The sequence below is a fragment of the Aythya fuligula genome, chromosome Z (genome assembly GCF_009819795.1).
Source record: "Aythya fuligula isolate bAytFul2 chromosome Z, bAytFul2.pri, whole genome shotgun sequence".
In the NCBI taxonomy this organism is placed as follows: Eukaryota; Metazoa; Chordata; class Aves; order Anseriformes; family Anatidae; genus Aythya; species Aythya fuligula.
In genome coordinates this window covers 72096484-72115480 of record NC_045593.1, presented here as the reverse complement: position 1 = coordinate 72115480, position 18997 = coordinate 72096484, and the positions used below count along the sequence as shown (strand labels likewise).

General features: G+C 39.1%; 1 protein-coding gene across 1 annotated transcript; it reads right to left on the bottom strand.

Annotated features, from left to right (window-relative positions):
• Positions 1-530: 530 nt before the first annotated feature.
• Positions 531-18943, bottom strand: PLAA (phospholipase A2 activating protein). The gene is made up of 14 exons (XM_032205774.1): positions 18765-18943; positions 17840-18033; positions 16030-16130; positions 15815-15935; positions 15275-15442; positions 14107-14242; positions 13421-13590; positions 12286-12443; positions 11113-11332; positions 8978-9046; positions 7397-7468; positions 6635-6736; positions 4430-4594; positions 531-2935 (listed from the first exon to the last, which is right to left on the bottom strand). Exons 1-14 carry the CDS (start codon positions 18914-18916, stop codon positions 2370-2372), a joined length of 2394 nt encoding a protein of 797 aa, XP_032061665.1. The 5' UTR covers positions 18917-18943; the 3' UTR covers positions 531-2369.
• Between the last annotated feature and the right edge of the window lie 54 nt (positions 18944-18997).

Genomic DNA, 18997 nt, shown 5'->3' with positions numbered 1-18997 from the left:
AACAAGCTCAAATCAGGAGCACTGCTTCGAGTGCATTAAGTTATCTGAGGGTTGCTGATGTAGACAGAAGGCCAGCTCTGAGTGCTGTGCCAGCATCCTCTGGTCTCAAGAGGTCGCACGGTGTGGTCCTGTCTTGCTCTTTTCCTGGGCACGGATTTAACATCCTTTCACTGAAGTGAAACCTTAAAGCAAGCAGCGCTAGGGGGTGTTGTAACTTTTCACTTTTACCTCCACTGCCAGCTACTATTGCACGTCTCTGTGGAGACACCCTCCAAAGAAGGTTCCTGTGGAGATGGAATCAAATGTTCCCAATTTCTCTGTTCTCTCACACAGTGCAAAATTACCAAACTGCCAGATATCACAAAACTCCGTAGCAGAATCTGGCCTTCTATCCAAACGTTTTCATGCAGCTTGATTTATCTTGATACATACTGCTGCAGCCCCCAGTGAAGGATTTTCTGCTATGCCAAATCATTTCCCTGCAAATTAAATCTAAGTGCATTTTGTATCATCTCTTAATATACCAGTTGTTGGAGTTGCCAGAGTATGTTTATTAACATAAACATTATTTTTGGTCTGGGAAATTCATGACAATTTTCACGTAGAGGTAATCAGTAACAGAGTAATCCCACAATAACAGAAGCAAAAAGGTAAATGAGTATAGGTTTCTTAGAATAGCACAAGTACAAACACAGTTAAAGAGCACACAATATGTCAGAACTAATTTCAAGAACAATTGTATACCAGGCAACCGAAACTCAACAGACAGGCACATCATTTCACAGAAATATTTCCTGAAGATAGTTTCTTAGGATAGCTTCAGAGTTTCCTAGGAAGGTATCTTTTTTTTTTTTTTCGTTTTTTTTTTTTTCCCCCTATTGGTAAGCACTGTAAATCCTGAATGATGTCATGGAGTGTCGAGTGTCTCACGCTTGAGCCCACAATGGATCAAACATGAAAAATGGTGGCTAAGGCCATGATCAAGGCTGTTGACAAGGATATGTATCTGAAAATCCGTCAGAACTGTAATGACACAAGAGTGCAACTACAGAGCTGAGTATGTGTATATATAGATCCGGCAAACAAGGTTTGCTGGAAGTAACATAGTAATTCATATACTTTAGTGGAGATTGAGGGGAAAAAAAAGCTCTTGGTCACAACACCTTTCATAGCTGGCACAGCTGATGCAGACAAGTATTGTGATGAAGAGCTCATATGCCAGATACAATTATCCATTTCTCCATGTTTCCCATCCATGAGTCTATATAAAATGCAACTTATTTTAAATCTTTTATTTTTCTTAAGAGACATGCGGAACATTGACCATCCTAGCTTTATCTTAACCCTAAACAAAAGTGTAATATATGCAGTTTTTCAATCCTTCAGGCACAAAAATATGCATAGGAAAACAGAAATTGTCACTAGTAATCTTACTAAATTTTAAGCAGATTGGAATGACTAGTAAAAAATAATATCCCCTTTTCGAAGTGAACATCTTAGATCTGCTGGAAGACCCGTAAAATATCTCCCCTTTTCAAATTCACCACAGGTATCGTTAAAGCTACTTCATAAAACTGCACATTTCTAGTTTCCACAGTTGTCTGTACTATACACCTAAGTTTCCCTCCCACTCTCAACATAACCCATTTTTTATTGTCTAAATATATTCTGCCATACTTTAAAATAAGACTGTTGCTATACTAGTAAGATGTTCTTGTGCATTAAAAGCTGAAGTCATGTAAAAGACTTGTAGAGGTTTAGGAAATTTTGCAAACAAGATATTCACTTATCACTGAAGCACTATGTCTATACATCAGTTCAATGTTCTACCCCTCAAAAAGCCACCTATTTCTAGGTTTATAAAAAAAAAAAAAAAAAAAAAAGATACAGGAAGAGCCCTATTAGGTTTTATAAGGAAGTAGAAAAAAGATGATGGAAAATTACACGAATGCCACTTCCTTACCAGCATATTTGACCAGAGTTAATACAGCCAGTGTTAACTAATAAAGTGATGAAGAGCACCATTGAACTTAACAGCTCTCAGGGCTCCTTCTCTGCTGCCAAACACCGTGGTCAAGAAACAGTCCTTACACTGAATTGGGGAAACTTGGCTTGGGTGCAGATGAGATGGTATCACTGGATCACATCTAGATGACCTTTAAGCACTTGCAGATCTATTTCAATCTGAGCTACAACAGAAGGGCTTCCTGCAAAGATCCTGTGCACTGCAGACTTCAGAAAAGCAGTCAAATGAAAAACAGTGTAAAAAGTTTTATTTGCTCTGTAACTCACAACAAATCAAGTCATCCACAGTATTTTCTCAGTTATATTCTGCATACACTGTATTTCCCAAGTGCTAATTAACACGATTACAGCAGATTAAGAACAAACCTACAGCATTCCTTTACTTTAGCCGGTTCTGATACAGAGGCATATTTTTTTATTTGGGAGTCAACTCCAAGAGACTTAGCTAATTGCACAGCATTTGTATCATCACTGATTAGCGTCCCCAGAGCCACAAGCAGTCTAAAAACAGCTTCAAGATCTTGAACAACTTCCATAACTGTGTTGATTACTGATAAACATTGAACTTTGCCCTCAGTGTTGTTGACTTTATGTAAACATACAGCATAGTTCAACGTCAGTGTGGCAAATGCAATGTGGATATTCTTATTATTGCCTGATGCAACTTCTATTGCTTGTGTCATTATTTCATCCCTCTGTTCCATCAAAAGCTTCTGGCCTGCCTGGTTGACAAAGCAATTGCAAAGAGCTCTAAGTGTCAACAGCTGGTTTGCTTGCTTTCCTCCAGGGTTCAGAAATTTGAGGAGAAGGCGGATAAATTGCACATGATCCTTTTCACCACAGAAGTTCGCATTCACAGTGGGATGCCTGACAGACAATCTAAGAATGTCTAGAGCTGGAAAGACAATATCTAAGAAACAAAAAAAATGTTTTAGTATTAGAATTGCATTATGTGCAAACATGCTGGTGAGTTTATTTCTGTTGGAGATACTCTTAAATCCCTAGCTTTCAGAACAGACAGTAACAGTTTCATGCAGAAAGTCAGATAAACCACAAATTATCAAAAAGTCATAAAAAGGTCGCACTGACAAACCATACTACTAATACTTCCAATAATGACAGAAAAAAAATATGCTCCTTCAGATTGACACAGATCTTTTCAAGCAAGTCTTAGAAATCTTTCCTAAAAGCTGATCACTAACGCTGAAGGCAAATGCTGAACACAAAATACGCATAGTGACTAATCCAAAAACGTTTCTCAAAACTTAACTCAGTTACTGATTATTCCTGTACAGGCAGCGTATCAATTTGTCCTCACTCCATATCTTACAGTTTAGTGTAACTACCGAACTGTCTGCAGGAGAACGATGCTTTTAGGCTATCTTCAGCTGTTGGATATAACTTAAAAGAAAAATAAAAGATATTCTCAACTGATCAGCTGGGTATCATTAAGGAACCTAAATTTATAGTTTGTTCAGCAGTTCCTCTCAACTTCTCTGAATTTCAAATATATTTGGCTCTTCATGGCTACCACCACTATCCCACGCTTACAAACATAGCTAGGAAGCTGAACCTGCTGAGCTACCCACTGAGCAGTTTTTCCTGCAGATATGCAGCACGTTGAGAATTAAGACTTTGTACAATATAAAGTCTGATATGAAGACATTAGCCACCACCAGTTCCCAGCGCTACAGAATATAGCTTAAGTAATGTTATCCAATGAACAGCAATTTTTAATAAAAACAGTATTCTTCCTGTTAATAAACTTTTAACCTCAATTTTAAGAAAGCAGTTCATTTTAAACTGCATATTTAGCTATCCGTACATGCAACGCATCCTGTTTTTCCAGAATATTTACAAACAAAATAGTCTTTCCAACTGGTCCATCAGTACTGAAAATGTTATGTTATTAAATCAAATCACCTCCACTTGCATTTGTCAAAGAATGTTATTTCAGTAATCCAGACCACATAAACTAACTTCAGTAACTTCCAACTTCCACCATACTAAACAAGATATACATTTGAGATATTTCTTTTTCCTATAACTTACCTCTGTAATTTAATCTCTCATTTGATAGCAAGTTAGGACTCCAACTTTACACTTCTTTGCTCTATTTCCTAATAAGTTTCACAGCTCTGTCTTGAGGAAGCTCCTACTAACGAAATAACTGCAATCGATGTTTATATCAGGTGTCTCTTTTATCTTTACTGTTGTGCCAACAAAAGCAAACTGACTGCTAACTACCAATTCTCTGTTCTGTAAATAACTGTATGTCCTCTTCTGGGTTCTGTTTGGGTTATAGACTTTAGGAGACAGACTGTAACAGCCAGCAATAGTGTTCTGGTTCATGGTGGAAGTACCGATGAAACAACAATATAAACAAATAATTTCAAGTGTCTACCTTCTGGCCAGTTAACTGCTCTCCATAACGTTTGAAGCTGTTGAGGTGTAGGCGTTTCTGCAGAGCTGTTACATGTTGCAGACAATAACTTCTCTAGCATTATCAAGTCATCTTCTGTAAGCTTTTGTTCTTCAGTTGCAGTACCATTAAGTTCCTTTAGTTTGCCTGTAAGACCAATAAAAAGGTACAGTTTTCTGACATTACAGCTTAACAAATCCAGATCTTCAATAAAATACTACGCTACAAAACACTTCAAAAAGAAGTTACAACTATTAAGATTGTTTAAAAATCTTTAATGAAACATTACTTCTCATCATTTCATCATATTTCTAAGTTTAATCATCACAGCAGGTGATGCTATAAAGCTTCTTCAATATTGAATCATTATGCTTCAATATTCGCATCTAAGCCTATGTGTAGGCACAGATGCAGAAAAGCATCCTAAGACCAATAGCTGTCAAAACTGAAATGTGATTCCTCTTTACTATTAGGGAGTAGAAACGAACTATTGAAACAAATGTATCAGGATAGTATGATCAGTATTTGTAGTTTCATTTGCTTAAGTGCCACACGCAAAATATGATTGCACCTTGTTATGTATTCAAGCTTCAATCTAAATTAAAATCCAAGTCTTGGAAGTGGTATTATAATGTACAGCATTGAGCACCTGGCAATTGTGGTTCTTCCAGAATTGATGAGGGCCATATCAATAAACATGCCAGCAGGCAATATTACATTAGTACATCTTTATGTAATGAGTCTTAGAGCATGCACAAAAGTGAACTGTTTGCCCATTATGAAAAAAACATACAGCTATTAAATCTAGCCCTGTCCAGCTATATTTACAAATGTATTTAACCATGCACTGTTATAGGACTGCAGGAAACTCAGTAAATGTAGTTATCAGATTTCAAGCCTAAAAAAAACAAACCACCACATTAGGTCTATACTTAATTATCTCTGAAGAACACCAAACAGAAAGAAACAATTGCAGTATGTTTTGGGGATTAAATAAAAGTCGCTGCTTTGCTGCAACAGAATATGAAAGTCAACCATTCTTGAAGTTCTCCTTCTTAGTAAGTTCTGGACAAAGTTTTACTGCAAAATGTAAGCAAAACTAGGAGGAGGCTAGATCTTTTTATTAGTGACAACCTCATTTAAAAAAAAAAAAAAAAAAAAAGTTTGTGAATCTCTTATCACCCTGAACAAGCATATACCTGCCCACCATAAAGAATACAGAGAAAGAGGGTATGACCAACTGAAGACTGACAAATACTTTTAAATAGAAAACGAATCCTGAACAATATGTAGGACAATAGAAAAAACAGTCAGCAGTCTGTCCTCTGCAAGAAGTTGGATAAAGGTGAAGGTATATGTTTTTTAAAAAGCAGTTCTTAAGTTTACTCATCAGACTACCTATAACATTTTCAAGTCCTGCATATAAAGCAGAGAGAAGAAAGGAAGAAATGGAAAAAAAGATTAGTAAAAGAATTTTAATGTGGAGATTCAAGGCAGGTACTGTATTTTCCTGCACTGTGGATGCAAACTAGTATACATAATCATACTAAAGCACTCCACAGAAACACAGTGAAACAAACTGAAGACAAATGGTACAGATTCTGTAGAATAGCTATGGGAAGTACAGAAGAGACTGTAGAATAGCAATAAAGATGGGGAAAGATGGAGAAATAGAAGGCAACAGCAACATTTATCAGAAGTGTGTAGTATTACTATACACTATTTTCTTTTTCTGTAATGCTGAATGTTCTGCTTAAATACAGAAGAGACCCTCTGAACCTGTGAAACTGCAGAATGCCTCACTTTAACACAGCTTAGATCACACTGTATGGCAACCTAGTGAACTGAAACTTTCATGTGCAAAACCAGAAAGAGACTGCATATGATGCACATATCCAGAAGCTGAAAAAAAATGCTCAGTGTTCCAGCTTGGTAAACAAGACATGGAACAGCAGACATAAGCTAACGGGGGAAAAGAAATTATATTCTGCATTAGATAGGAGTTCTTCTGAAAATTAATTGTATTCCTAAGCCTTCAAATCCTTAAAGTAATTAATGTAATTTTAAAAGGTCAAAACTGAGAATGAGTAGTAAAGCTATAGGAAATAATTGAGCTTTTTGAAAAGATCAAAAATTAAGTCACTTCAAACAAAACAAAAAAGCCATCCTTGAAATTAAAATACTGACCCAATATCTGTGTAGGATTGGCCTGGTCAAAGGTGACAGCATCTTTCTTCGGGAAATAAATATTTTCAGCTTTTGCTGCAGCAGATTGGTAAGCGCCCGTTCCTACATAAAGGAAATAAAAGAAGTTCAACAGCATATCAAAGTGTTTGACATAGAACAACACCCTACCAGTATGTCTAGATGGTGTCCAAAGGAGAGTAACAATGATGGTGAAGGGTACTGGAGGGGAAGATGCATGAGGACCTCTGGCGTCACTTGCTTTCAGCTTAGAGACAAGGAGACTGAGTCTGCAGCTTCCACAGAAGGGGAGCGGAGGGGCAGGTGCTGAGCTCTGTTCCCTGGGGACAGCGAGAGGACCTGAGGGAACAGCACGGAGCTGGGACAGGGGAGGGACAGGCTGGGGGTTAGGGAAAGGGTCTGCACCCAGAGGTGGTCGGGCACTGGGATGGGCTCCCCAGGGCAGCGGTCACAGTACCAAGCTTCTGGAGCTCAAGAAGCATTTGGACAGTGTGCTCAGATTTTATTTTTGGATGAGATGGGAGGTGGATACAATGGGTCCTTCTGACTCAGGGTATTCTGATTCTCTGATTCCTACATGTAAAAGGCTTTGTTCCCCTTATTTTCTCAGTAATTTCTAAAATAATTGGTTTCAATCTGCTCATTATGCTTAATTAAACATAAATTTGCAACAGCATAGAATTCATGTCAAAAGAAAAAAAAAAAGATCAGTGATGCTTTTTATAAACAGGCCTCATTTCTTACCTGTATATGGATCAACCCCACCCATTGGGGCTACTGCATTTGACGCGGAACCAGGAACATAGCGACCAGCACCTGAATGGGGAGGTTAGACTTTTTAAACACCACCAGTGGTAAAGAGGTAACATACCCACTTTCAGCCACTAGTTTTGAAATATCACTACTAAGGGTGTTATTTTGCTCTATGATAATTAAAAAGAAGTCCTTCAACTCTTCCTGAAATTTAAGGATTTTATCTGAATGCATGTGTAAGCATGGTGCTGGCAGTGGCAGCACGCACAAGCTAAGTGACCCACTGCTGAGAGACGTTCTGTCGTGCTCCCTGGCACCACTGCTGCCAAAACCCTTGGTGCAGGCAGAGGGTGCTGATGCCCAGGCCTGGCCTCTCCCTCTGCCTGGGGTACTGTTAGCGTCTCCTCAAGGAGCTGGGTTTTGGATGTGGTGCTGAGTCCTCAGGTGAAGGAGCTGCAGGGACAGGTGACAAGGCTGTGAACTATCAGTTCAGAAGAGACTGGCAAGGTGTTTGTATCTGCAGACAGAGCCCGAGTCACAAAATGCAAGGGAGAAGACAGCTGGAGATCATAGTGGGAGAGGTATGGAGAAAGACTGCCAAGATGGGGAATACTGTGGCTTTTGGCAACAGCAGGAAGGCTTCTGCTCCATATGTAGATCTGCACCTGCAGAGCAGACACTGTGCCCTGGCAGTGTTGAGGACAAACACCCAAAAGGGTGTTTGAGAACAGAGCCAGCTGAGACTGCACCTAATATCCGCAGAAATGGGAAAGGCAAGCAGTGGTGGGCAGCCTCCTTCTGCAGGGTATGGAGGCACCCATCTACTGATGTGACCTGTTACCTTGAGAGGTTGGTTGTTTGCTAGGAACCAGGATCCAGAAAGTCACAGAGACTGCCACAGCTTGTCAGGCCTTCAAATTTTTACCCCTGCTACTCTTCCACCCAGGCATCAATTATAATGCCATGAAAGACCTGGAGAGTATCAAGCAGCAAAAGAGCCCCAAGGACAAGTCTATGATTACAGGACCCTCTCCAAGGAGCAAAAACTATTAAGAAAGATAGTGTGTCTTTGTAAACAGGCTCATCACTATGAGAAGGGCTTTTAACTAGCAAAGACAGGAAGGGTTGGAATCTGAAATTTAGCACGGAAGGTACCAGTAACAGCCACATAAGATAAAAAGAGTAATAGGATAAAAACAAAAAACAAAACAAAACAAAAAAAAAAAGAAAAAAAACTAACTCTACGAAAATAGCCAATCCCAAGCTGGTCATGCATATAAGAGATGACAAAACGTAAGGTTTGAGAACTTAGTCCTCTACTGTAAAGGACAGAGTGGCACGAGGCAGACCAGACAAGCAGAGAGCTCTCTCCTCTACTAAACAGGTCTGGACAGGCTTTGACGTTTTTCACACCAGTGGAGACCACCTAACCAGTCTATCCCACACAGCTGCCCCAAAGGGAGCACTGCAACAAAGAGGGCTCTGGAGCCGAACACACGGCAACTGAATGTGGTAACATACCTTAAATGCTGGCAAGACAAATTTCAGTAAGAGGTATGAATTTTACGTTACCTGTAAATGGATCTGCCCCAGGTACCGTACTTGATCCAGATGAAGAGCCTGGAACATAACGTCCAGCACCTGGTGAAACATACACCGCTTGATGTTACTAAAGTACTAATATTTTCAAACAGATGCAACTCAGAAATGAAGCCAAAAACATCAAGTATGTCTCATGTCTTACTGTGGTGTTATGACAAATTTAATCCCCTCCACATACAGTTCTGTCAACATTGAACAAATTCTTCCTAATAATTTCAGGGCCCAAACTTTGTTTTCTAGGATATAAACACTGTGCATTTGGACACAGACAAATCAAAGGTATATGCATAAGTTTATACAACTGCAGTTCCATGAGATACATTTGAACCTGACTAACGGCCTGTATTCTTATTTGTAGTTCAATGCAGGAGTAAGATCTAGAATTATTTTCACTTTTTGTTCCTGCCTTCAACTTGGTAAAACTGGTTGAAATCTGGTTTATTTTGTAATACAATAGGCAGGATGTAATCAATTAGCACATTTCAACTGGTAATTAACTTTTTATAGTTCTCATTCACTGTCTGAAAAAGGGTCATTTATGTATTTCACTCAGTTTCATCCTTTGTCTAGTTGATTTTTTGTATTTCTTTCATTGCCTTAACAGCATCTGGCTACCTGTTACCCTAATATAAAAGGCTGGATTTTCTTACATTGGGAAACTGAGCCTAGGCTGAAAAATACAACCAGCCTGATTAGCATTTTGTTGAAAGATTTGATCTGACAAATATCTCACAGAGTTGACAAGTTTTTGCATTTTTGTTACGTCTGTCTGTGCCATGCCCTCCATGATTTGAGGACATGAAAGTCCTATACAGGAAGTTGAAGTTGAGGAACTGGGACACTGAAATCTGGATGATCAGACTGAGTTGGACTAAAAACTGGCTGAATAGATGTGCCCAGAAGCTGGTATTCAGTGGCAGGACATCTAGCTGGTAACCAGTAACTAGCACTGTACCCCAAATGCCAGTAGTGGATTCGATCTTGTTTCACATCTTCATTAATGATCTGGATGATGTGGTGGAGTGTATCCTCAGCAAGTTTGCACAAAAATGAGCGGATTGGCTGATTCTCCAGAGGGCTATTTTACCATCCAGAGAGATCTGGACAGTCTGGATATAAGGGCTGACAGAAACCTCTTTTAAGTTTGACAAGAAGTCCTATACCCGGGGAGGAACAACCACCAAGAACCAGTATGTGCTAGGGACTACTGAAAGCAGGTTGGCAGAAAATGGACACCAAGTTGAACATGAGCCCGTGATCTGGCCACACTGCAAAGGAGGCTAATGGTATCCCAGGCTGCGTTAGGCGAAGTACTACCAGCAGGAGGAGGCAGATAATTCTTCCCCCTTCTACTCAGCACTGAGAAGGCCATGTTTGAAGTGTTGTGTCCAGTTCTAGGCTCCCTGGTATAAGAGAAACATGGACATAACAGAGAGTATAACAAAGGGCCACAAATATGATGAAGAGAATCATGGCTGAACCATCTCTCTTATGAGGGAAGATTTGAAAGACGGAACTATTCAGCCTGGAGGAGGCTCAGGTGGAGTCTTAGCAATGTATATAAATAGCTAGAGAAAGGGTGCAGAGAAGACAAAGTCAGTCTCTTTTCAGTGGTGCCCAGTGACAGAACAAGGGGCAATGGAAGTGAAATGAAACACAGGAGGTTCTGTCAGAACATCAGGAAATCCCTCCTCATTGTTCAGGTAACTTAGCACTGAAAGAGGTTCCTCAGAGAAGCTGTGGAGTCTCCCAGGCTGGAGGTACTGAGTAGGCACCAGGAAAACTGACTCCAGGTGGTCCTGCCTGAGCTTGGGGGTTAGACCAGGCAGCCTCCAGAAGGCAGCTTTCCAACCTCAGCCATTCTGTGACTTGGAAGTCTGCTTGTGAAATGACCCAAGCTGCTAGTCAAATATTCAATAATAGGTTTCAAGTTGCACTACAGCATACAAAATACTCTAACCCATTCTGCCACATTCATGCCCTACCCTTGTGAAGAAATATACTTACAGGGAAACTCAGTGCATAATATAACATGTTACAGTACACATCTTTACCCCTTTGTTACTTAACTTTTTAGTTGTGCACCATGAAGTTTAAATTTTTACCTGTAAAGGGATCTGAAAATTGTGTATTTGTATTTAACAGTGTTTGTCCCTTAGTGTTGTCCATAATAAACTTGGCCACCTGATCCAGAAACATTGGATTTAGATCATTCTTTTGCAGGAAGTTGTATGCAGTCAGCCAAGGATCATCAGTTATGTTGTATGGCAGTTTGTAGGAAGGTCCATTTTCATTTACATCGATAGTGAAAACATAATCATACTCCTTTAAGTAGAATAAAAACAAGAACATATGAGAACTTTGTCAACACATTTGGCATAGAGATGTACCACACGCAGACTAATAATGACCCAGGGCTAAGCCTGTAAACATTAATAACGCTACTTGCAGATTGTATCAACAGCAGTCTCCAACAGAGGCTGGAAATAAAAGCCACTGAAGCTGCACCTTACACTTCCCAGAATTCTGTATCTCAGGAAAAGCAGGCTAGAACAATAGATCATGACAATGTATGTATAGATATATTACGAAGTAACAAAATGCATCACGTAACACTCATGGTCAGCTGTGGCTGCCTAAAGAGGTACAGGGTCATCACATGCCTCAAAAAAACTTCAGGCCAGAACAAACACTTCTACTACTAAAAAAGAACCAAATCCTAAGACTTCTTTAAAGCATACAAGAGAAAATTAGTCTCTGAAACGCATTTTTTAAGTGGTGGCACAAGACAGATCTGTGTACACGTCACTACAGGAAATGTTCACTTTTTATCTGTCTTTACTCTCAAAAGACAAAGAAAAGGGTCACATGAAGCCTGGTACCTAATATTTCAGGTGACCCTTGCACCTCTCATTCTACATTGTAGGGTTCTCTCCTTTTGGAAGGGCAGTTAAAACTAACTTTACAATGTATTAACAATAAATACTAGAGATCTTGACCCTTTCTTTAATAGCTGGCAGTTGACCTTTCTGCAACATAATTTGTTTCTGCTAGCTTGCTGGTTTTACAAAATGCATTTCAAAGGTAAAACAGAAAATATTCATAATTCTACCTCTCAGTTTTAATAGATCAAAGACGTACAAAGAAGTATCAACAAATTCCTGTTTCCTAATTTACATTTTAGCTAAGTAAAGACCAGGATTATTTTTTTTTTTTTCAAACGTGAAATTACACATCTAACGTTGAAAGGAGTAAAGCTTATTAAAGGTTGTATATACCTTTCCTTCAAATAAAACCTTTCCAGACGTTTGTTGCGTGGCTCCAGAAGAACCAACGACATCACCAATCTTTATCCATCTTCCTTCACTAACACTCCACTGATACGCTTCAACTTTCCCATTGTCTTTAATGAGCCGTGTCTGTCCATCTCTTGTTCCTGCAGACAGGAATATTTAACAGTTTTAAGAAATCTAAGAGTATGATTTACTTTAGAGGAGAAAAATAATGTCTTAAATAGCACTCCAGTTTAAGAATGAAAAGATGGTTCACCAGGATTTGAGGTCACAGCGTATCAAACTAGATACATGTAGTATCAAACTAGATACTACATGTTACAACAAGAAGAGTGGAAATTCTGTGAATAGCATTTTATGGTTACAGTAATGGTATATGCCACCAGACTAAGTCATGAAAGCAGTCCTTAAGTATTTCAAAAGTTCACCATTTTCCCAGGGAGGTGACAAGCAAGAAAGATGATACTCTCTCCCATGGTCTAACAAGATGGGAAGTTTCAATTTTAAGATTTATACCACTTGCCGATCAGAGCCAAGGGATGAGGTTATTTCACCTGGGGAAAAATATTTGTCTATTTAAGAGTAATCTTAACTACCAATGCTTCCAACTGTATCCCCTGTAACTTCCTGAGTACCTAGAAACTCTAAAGTGAGTTGATCAAGACAAACTGTTCTTCAAGATGAAAGCTAAAGCATAGTATTTGTCTACTTTTCCTTAGGAAAAAAATTCTAGTCCTTTTGCAAAGTACATGACTGTCTTTTATTATTGACACAGGTGGCATAATAGATCTAAAACATCTTGAATACACTGCAGTGTCCTGTAACTGAGTTTTTTCTAAGTTATTTTGTAAGAGAAGTATTTTAGCCACTTTAGTCTAGAAAACACACATGTATATGTTAAGATGTACACATACAGACACGTACACCTAAATATTTAAACTAGTCTTGACTCCAAAAGAGGAGATGAAAGGAAAGCAGAGCAAAATTGAGCTGTTTTCTTTTGTAACTCTACTGAACATGGTCAAAGCTTCCCCCCCACCACAGAATTTATGGAAAGTTTCAGTACCTCAGAACTAAGATCCAGAGGCAACTCTGACATAACAGAGGTAACGTAACTTACCAGGTTCCTTAAGATGTTCTTTTCCAGGAAGGTCTTCAGCATTAATATCCCCTAAATCGCCAGTTTTAGGGTCAATGGATGCTTGGGAAAGCTCATTTTCAAAAGCTTGAATCTCCTCAGCACTCGCTGTTCTTTCCGAAGACTCTGTAAACACCCGTACAAATCCATCACTGAAGAGAGACAAAAACATTCAAAAAGAAATATTATTTTAAATGGCAAAATGATTACATACATTCTAATAGTGACTTCCATGTCACGAGAAACCATCATTACTTCTAATAACCCTCTGCATTTTTTTTTATAAAAAGAATTTGCCCTCATGCTAAAAAAAGCCCATAGGAAGACTTACATGGGTAACGTGAAACCCAATCTGTAGTACAGCTTTAAAGTCAAATTAGGATACGCCTATCAAATGTGTTCTTTATACAGTATCTGCAAGTCTATTCTCAGTCTACTCATAGTTTACCACATTACCAAGGAACTTACTCTTTAACTGTGTAATTCAATACCATAAGAATGACTTTTTGGCTGAATTATAGCACATACTTAAATTTAATCCCCACACACACTTTCATAACTGTATTTTCAAATATAATCAGAAATGAAAATCAAAGTGATGCACAAAATTTCACCCAGAGTTTTGCAAATTTAGATTTGAAAATGTACTGAGAATAAAACCTGGATACCTTGCACCAACTACAATGTCACCATTATCCAACACACAGCAGCACCACACAGACTGAGCTGGGAGTCTGATTGTTTGAGCACATTCCCCTTGTTTCCATATTCTAAGAGATCTGTCCTCTCCAGTAGTTACAAAATCTGCAAAGGAAAAAATAAAAAAGCTTTTAAAACGTATTTTCGTGTATTATGATAGTAGATGCCTTTTTACAACTTAGTATCTAAAAATTAAAATAGCAAAAGAACTTTTCTACAATTCAATACTTCTCTCAATCACAAGAAGAGAGCTAAAAGAAAGCCACTGCAGAGCTATCTTCTCAAAAAAAAAAAAAAAAAGAAGTGCATAAATTGCAGACTGAGCAGCCAGACAGGGAACGAAATTGTCTGTGGCAAAAGATCACCTCCTCCTTCAAATTGTTTAAACAAAGAACTTGGGAACTATCATTATTTTGTCTTACACTGCACTTCCAGAGTACCACAGTTCAGAAAACATGCATAAGGCATTCTCAAAAGCAGAGATCGAACTTCAGGCATCTCCTCTACGAGGGGTTTCAAGACGGAAGAGATTTATGATGTACACATGTCATACCTACACATTCACTTTACCCTCCGAACAAATGTGCAAGTCCACTTGTACGCATACACTATACAAAGGTCACTGACTTAGAATTTCTTCTGCAACCATCTGCGACAGCCAGTTCTGAACCTCCAAACCTCTAGCTCTAAAAACAAACGCATAAGGCATATAGAGAAAATCCCTGAACTAAACTATTTATAAACTACTTTGAAAACTTCCTGTGCAAGTATTGAAATTTGTATTACGTCAAACTGCTAAGCCACACAAACCATTTTAACACCCTGAAACAGTGCTGAAATACAAGTGGCAACCCAGATGGTATTTTGTCCATTTGTTTGCCAAAGTTTCACTTGAGCTTTATAATTAGGTTTAATCTAGGACCTTTCATCTCACCTCAAAGAGCAAGTCTGCCAGAGACATGATTTTCTGTCAATCACAGAAATTTCTTATTACTTACACAAAAAGAAAAAAAATAAAAAAGTGAATGAAACACTACCCGAGTTCTTTGGTTATGGCAGCTCCATTGAACTACTGAATGCCTCATCTGCCATTTTATTTTGGAACGATATGGGCTAAATCTCAAAAAATAAACTTACCTTTACAATGAGGGAAAACAGATATGCTGTATATATAATTTGTATGTCCATAATACACCTGCAGACACTTGCCAGAGATCTGCCACCTTCGAACACTAGCATCATTAGCACAGGAAAGGAATTCCATTTCACTGAGAATGGCTAACCCTCTCACACAATCTTCATGTCCTTTGTAAAAGAAAGGAAAACTTTTAATGGTGCTTTTCTTTCCATTACCAGCAGCATACCATTTCACACACCTATATATACTGATAACCAATTTTCATTATGGAAGCACTCAAAAAAAAAAAAAAAAAAAAAAAAGCAATTCATTGCTTAATATCTTGTGGAAATAAGAAGTACAATGCTTATAGAAGGGATGTGATTTCCAGGCAACCTGAGATACTTTAGAAATTCTGCCTAAAAATGGTTCAATTTACATAAGGCTTCGAGTTTTTTGTTTGTTTTTGTTTGTTTTTTTTTGTTTGTTTTGTTTTGTTTTGTTCTGCTTTGTTTTTTTTTGTTAATCTTGATGAAACTACTAACTGCAACAATATTTACCAGTGAATGTTCTTTCACATCTGCCTGCCTTCCACAGCTTTATGGTTTTGTCAGCTGAACCAGTCAACATTAATCCCTGTTCAGGCAGTATTTTCACTGCCCATATTGCAGCTGTGTGACCCTGAAAAATAAAATAAAATAAAATAAGGACAACAATATTGTTAGACTTGTAAAAGTCAGTATGTATTTTATATTCATGCAGAAGAACTTCATACCTGTAATGTCATCATACATCTGTCATGCAACCAGACTTTGGCTGTTGTATCCCATGATCCACTTAATAATGTGCCAAATTTTCCAGATGAAAGGCTGCAAACTGGAATAAACATTCAGATCAACAATGACACGTCTCTTGCACTGTAGCAAATCTTATGCTAGCAATTTTAAATTAATTATTTAAGGACTTCTGCTTGGTATTAAAAGCATACCTAACATCGAGGAGTTCAGGGAAAGATTAAGTGTAGAGATACAGCAACCTAGAAAGGAACCACTTAAAAATCTCCTCACTTCAGATGAGGAAACTGCAAATCTTTTTACCATTCATATTCCATAATTTCTTTCTGTACCTGATCTCTTCTCAAGAGAAAATACGTTGACAAGCAGCACAGATAATCAAGAAAAATTATTAATACAAGGATTTAGATTTAAGATTACCAACAAAGTCAAGATTTCATCAACATTATCGGGTTATGTCCTCACAGAACAAGACTTCATGCCAAAAATACTTCACTCTTCTTCTTGGATGGCAAAATCATACCACCGAGAAACTGTACTAACATTTGAAGATTTATTTAACATGGATATGATTTGCAAATGCTCCACTAATGCAGAGCTATAAAACTGAAAAAGAATAGTGCTAATAAAGCACAATAAAAACTATACAAAGTAACAACAATAAAAACTATACAAAGTATACAAAACTATATAAGCCATAAACAGAATTCACTGTCCATCTGAAAATTCAAAAAAGAAAGCACGGCCTTTTGTTTCTTGACTCTGTAATCTGATTTTCCTTTTTTGAATGTTTTGCATTACTGCAAGAATTGCCTCAAATACTTTCTTGTAATGGAATCAATAACATACCTCATATAATGCCTCATCCCCTTTTGCACCTCTGGAGGGAACATGCCAACTATTCTTTTATCTACTCAATCATCCTAGGTTTCCTTTTATAGAGTGTAAATTATTCCATACCTTCTGACACACTGACATTATTCTGGTATCATTTTACCTGTTTCTCAGAGCAGCCCAAGAGGCTTATAATGCAGAGACAGAAATTTTTGGTGCTGTGTTACTTTCCATGTTACTTTCAAGCTGGTCTCAAGAGCCCTTATTTAATATAGTAAAAGAGATCCAAAACCTTCCAGTCTTGAAGTGATTACTTCTGACACCCCATAATTACAAGATGATGCTGTTCAAAGGTCTTTAAAATACTAGATCAGCTCATGAAAAAATAAACTTAGCATGCTACTGTAAAAATTGCCCAACCTTTTATTTGATGGCTCAAGAAAAGTTATCGGTTTAATATGTCACACGCTGCACTGACCTGACTAAAGAGATGAACTTTCTGCAGTGACCTTTTAGGCTTCACCACATATTTAAAGCACCAATTAATATGAGATCCCCATTTAGATAATGAAATGGGCAGTGAACATTTGTTTATTTAGGAAGCTCGCTTCTTCTGTTTCTGTGTATTTTTATATATGTGTATATATCTTACTTCAGAGAAGATGAAATTAACTGCTTCAACCCTTGACAACAGGGCCACCATTCTGTGAATTGCCATGTGATCACTTATGCATCAAATGCTCAAACACCGATCAGTGTTAACTCAGAAGTCATTGTGACAAGCTGTCACTGTGTGAAATGAAATTATAAAAAAAGCTATTTTACACACGCCATAATCAGAAAGTTAGGTACATTAAGTATCAAAGAAATTACAATTCAGTTTTATAACTTCGTTTCCTGTCTAATGAACCTCATTAACGTTTATATAATAAACTCAAAAAAAATATTACTACATACCTGCATTCTTATGACCCTTAAGGACGTAAAGGGGAGCTGTGCTGTCAACTGTGAAAATGCAAATATTATGATCATTGCCACCAGTTGCAATCAGCCCACGAGGATAGAGGTCACTTGGAGGTATGATGCACACACAAGATACAAAATTTGAGTGGCCACGCATACAGTGCATTTCAGTAAAACCCCTGTTAAGACTAAACATATGCAATAATCAGTTGAGAGTCATGACAGAAACAGTACTTTTTTTGAGGCACTGAACTACACCGGGCATTTTATATTCCAGCTCTTGAATTAGTAACTATCCTTGCAGCGTGCCTACTCTGGATGACCTAGAAAGAATGAAAACTTGGAGAAAAACTGCACTCCAGCATTCCAGACCAAAAAGCAGTATTTAAAGCTCTCCACGTACTTTTTTTTTTTTTTTTTTTCCAGTCACAGAATCCTGGTATAACTTCATTTTGTTGTTTACTGCTCAGTTGCAAACACTGTGCCCCCAGTTTCACAGGATCACAGCGCAGTTTGGGTTGGAAGGGACCTCAAAGGCCACCCAGTTTCAACCCCTTGCCATGGGGGGGGGGGACACCTCCCACCAGACCAGGCAGCCGACAGCCCAGCCCAGCCTGGTGTTGGGCACCTCCAGGGACGGGGCACCCTCAGCTTCCCTGCACGTTCTGGCGCCTCACCCCCCCCACGGCGGGGAACTGCTTCATCACACCCACCCTAAACACCAAACTTTCGGCTTAAAGCTGCTCCCCCTTGCCTCGTCGCTCCCTGATAAACAGCCCTTTCGCATCTCCAGGTACAGCTCGGCATTTAACCAAAATTTCACCACACGCAGCTGCATTTGTGAGACCTCCCCCCCCCCTCCACCACCACCACACGAGTAACGGCCGGCGTCCGCCGGGGGGGGGGGGGCAGCGCTCACCCGTCGGGAGCCCAGAGCCGCGCCGTGCGGTCGCGGGAGACGGAGACGAAGCCGCCGTCGGGGAAGATGCCTCGGGCGAGGCCGCGCACGTCCTGCTGGTGGCCGGGCAGCGAGCAGCGCAGCCGGTAGGCGCCGCCGGCGTCGTCCGCCATGGCCGTGAGAGCGGCGGAGGCCCTGACGCAGCAGCTCCCCGCCCGCCGCCACTGCCGGAACGCGCCGCGCTCCGCGCCGGA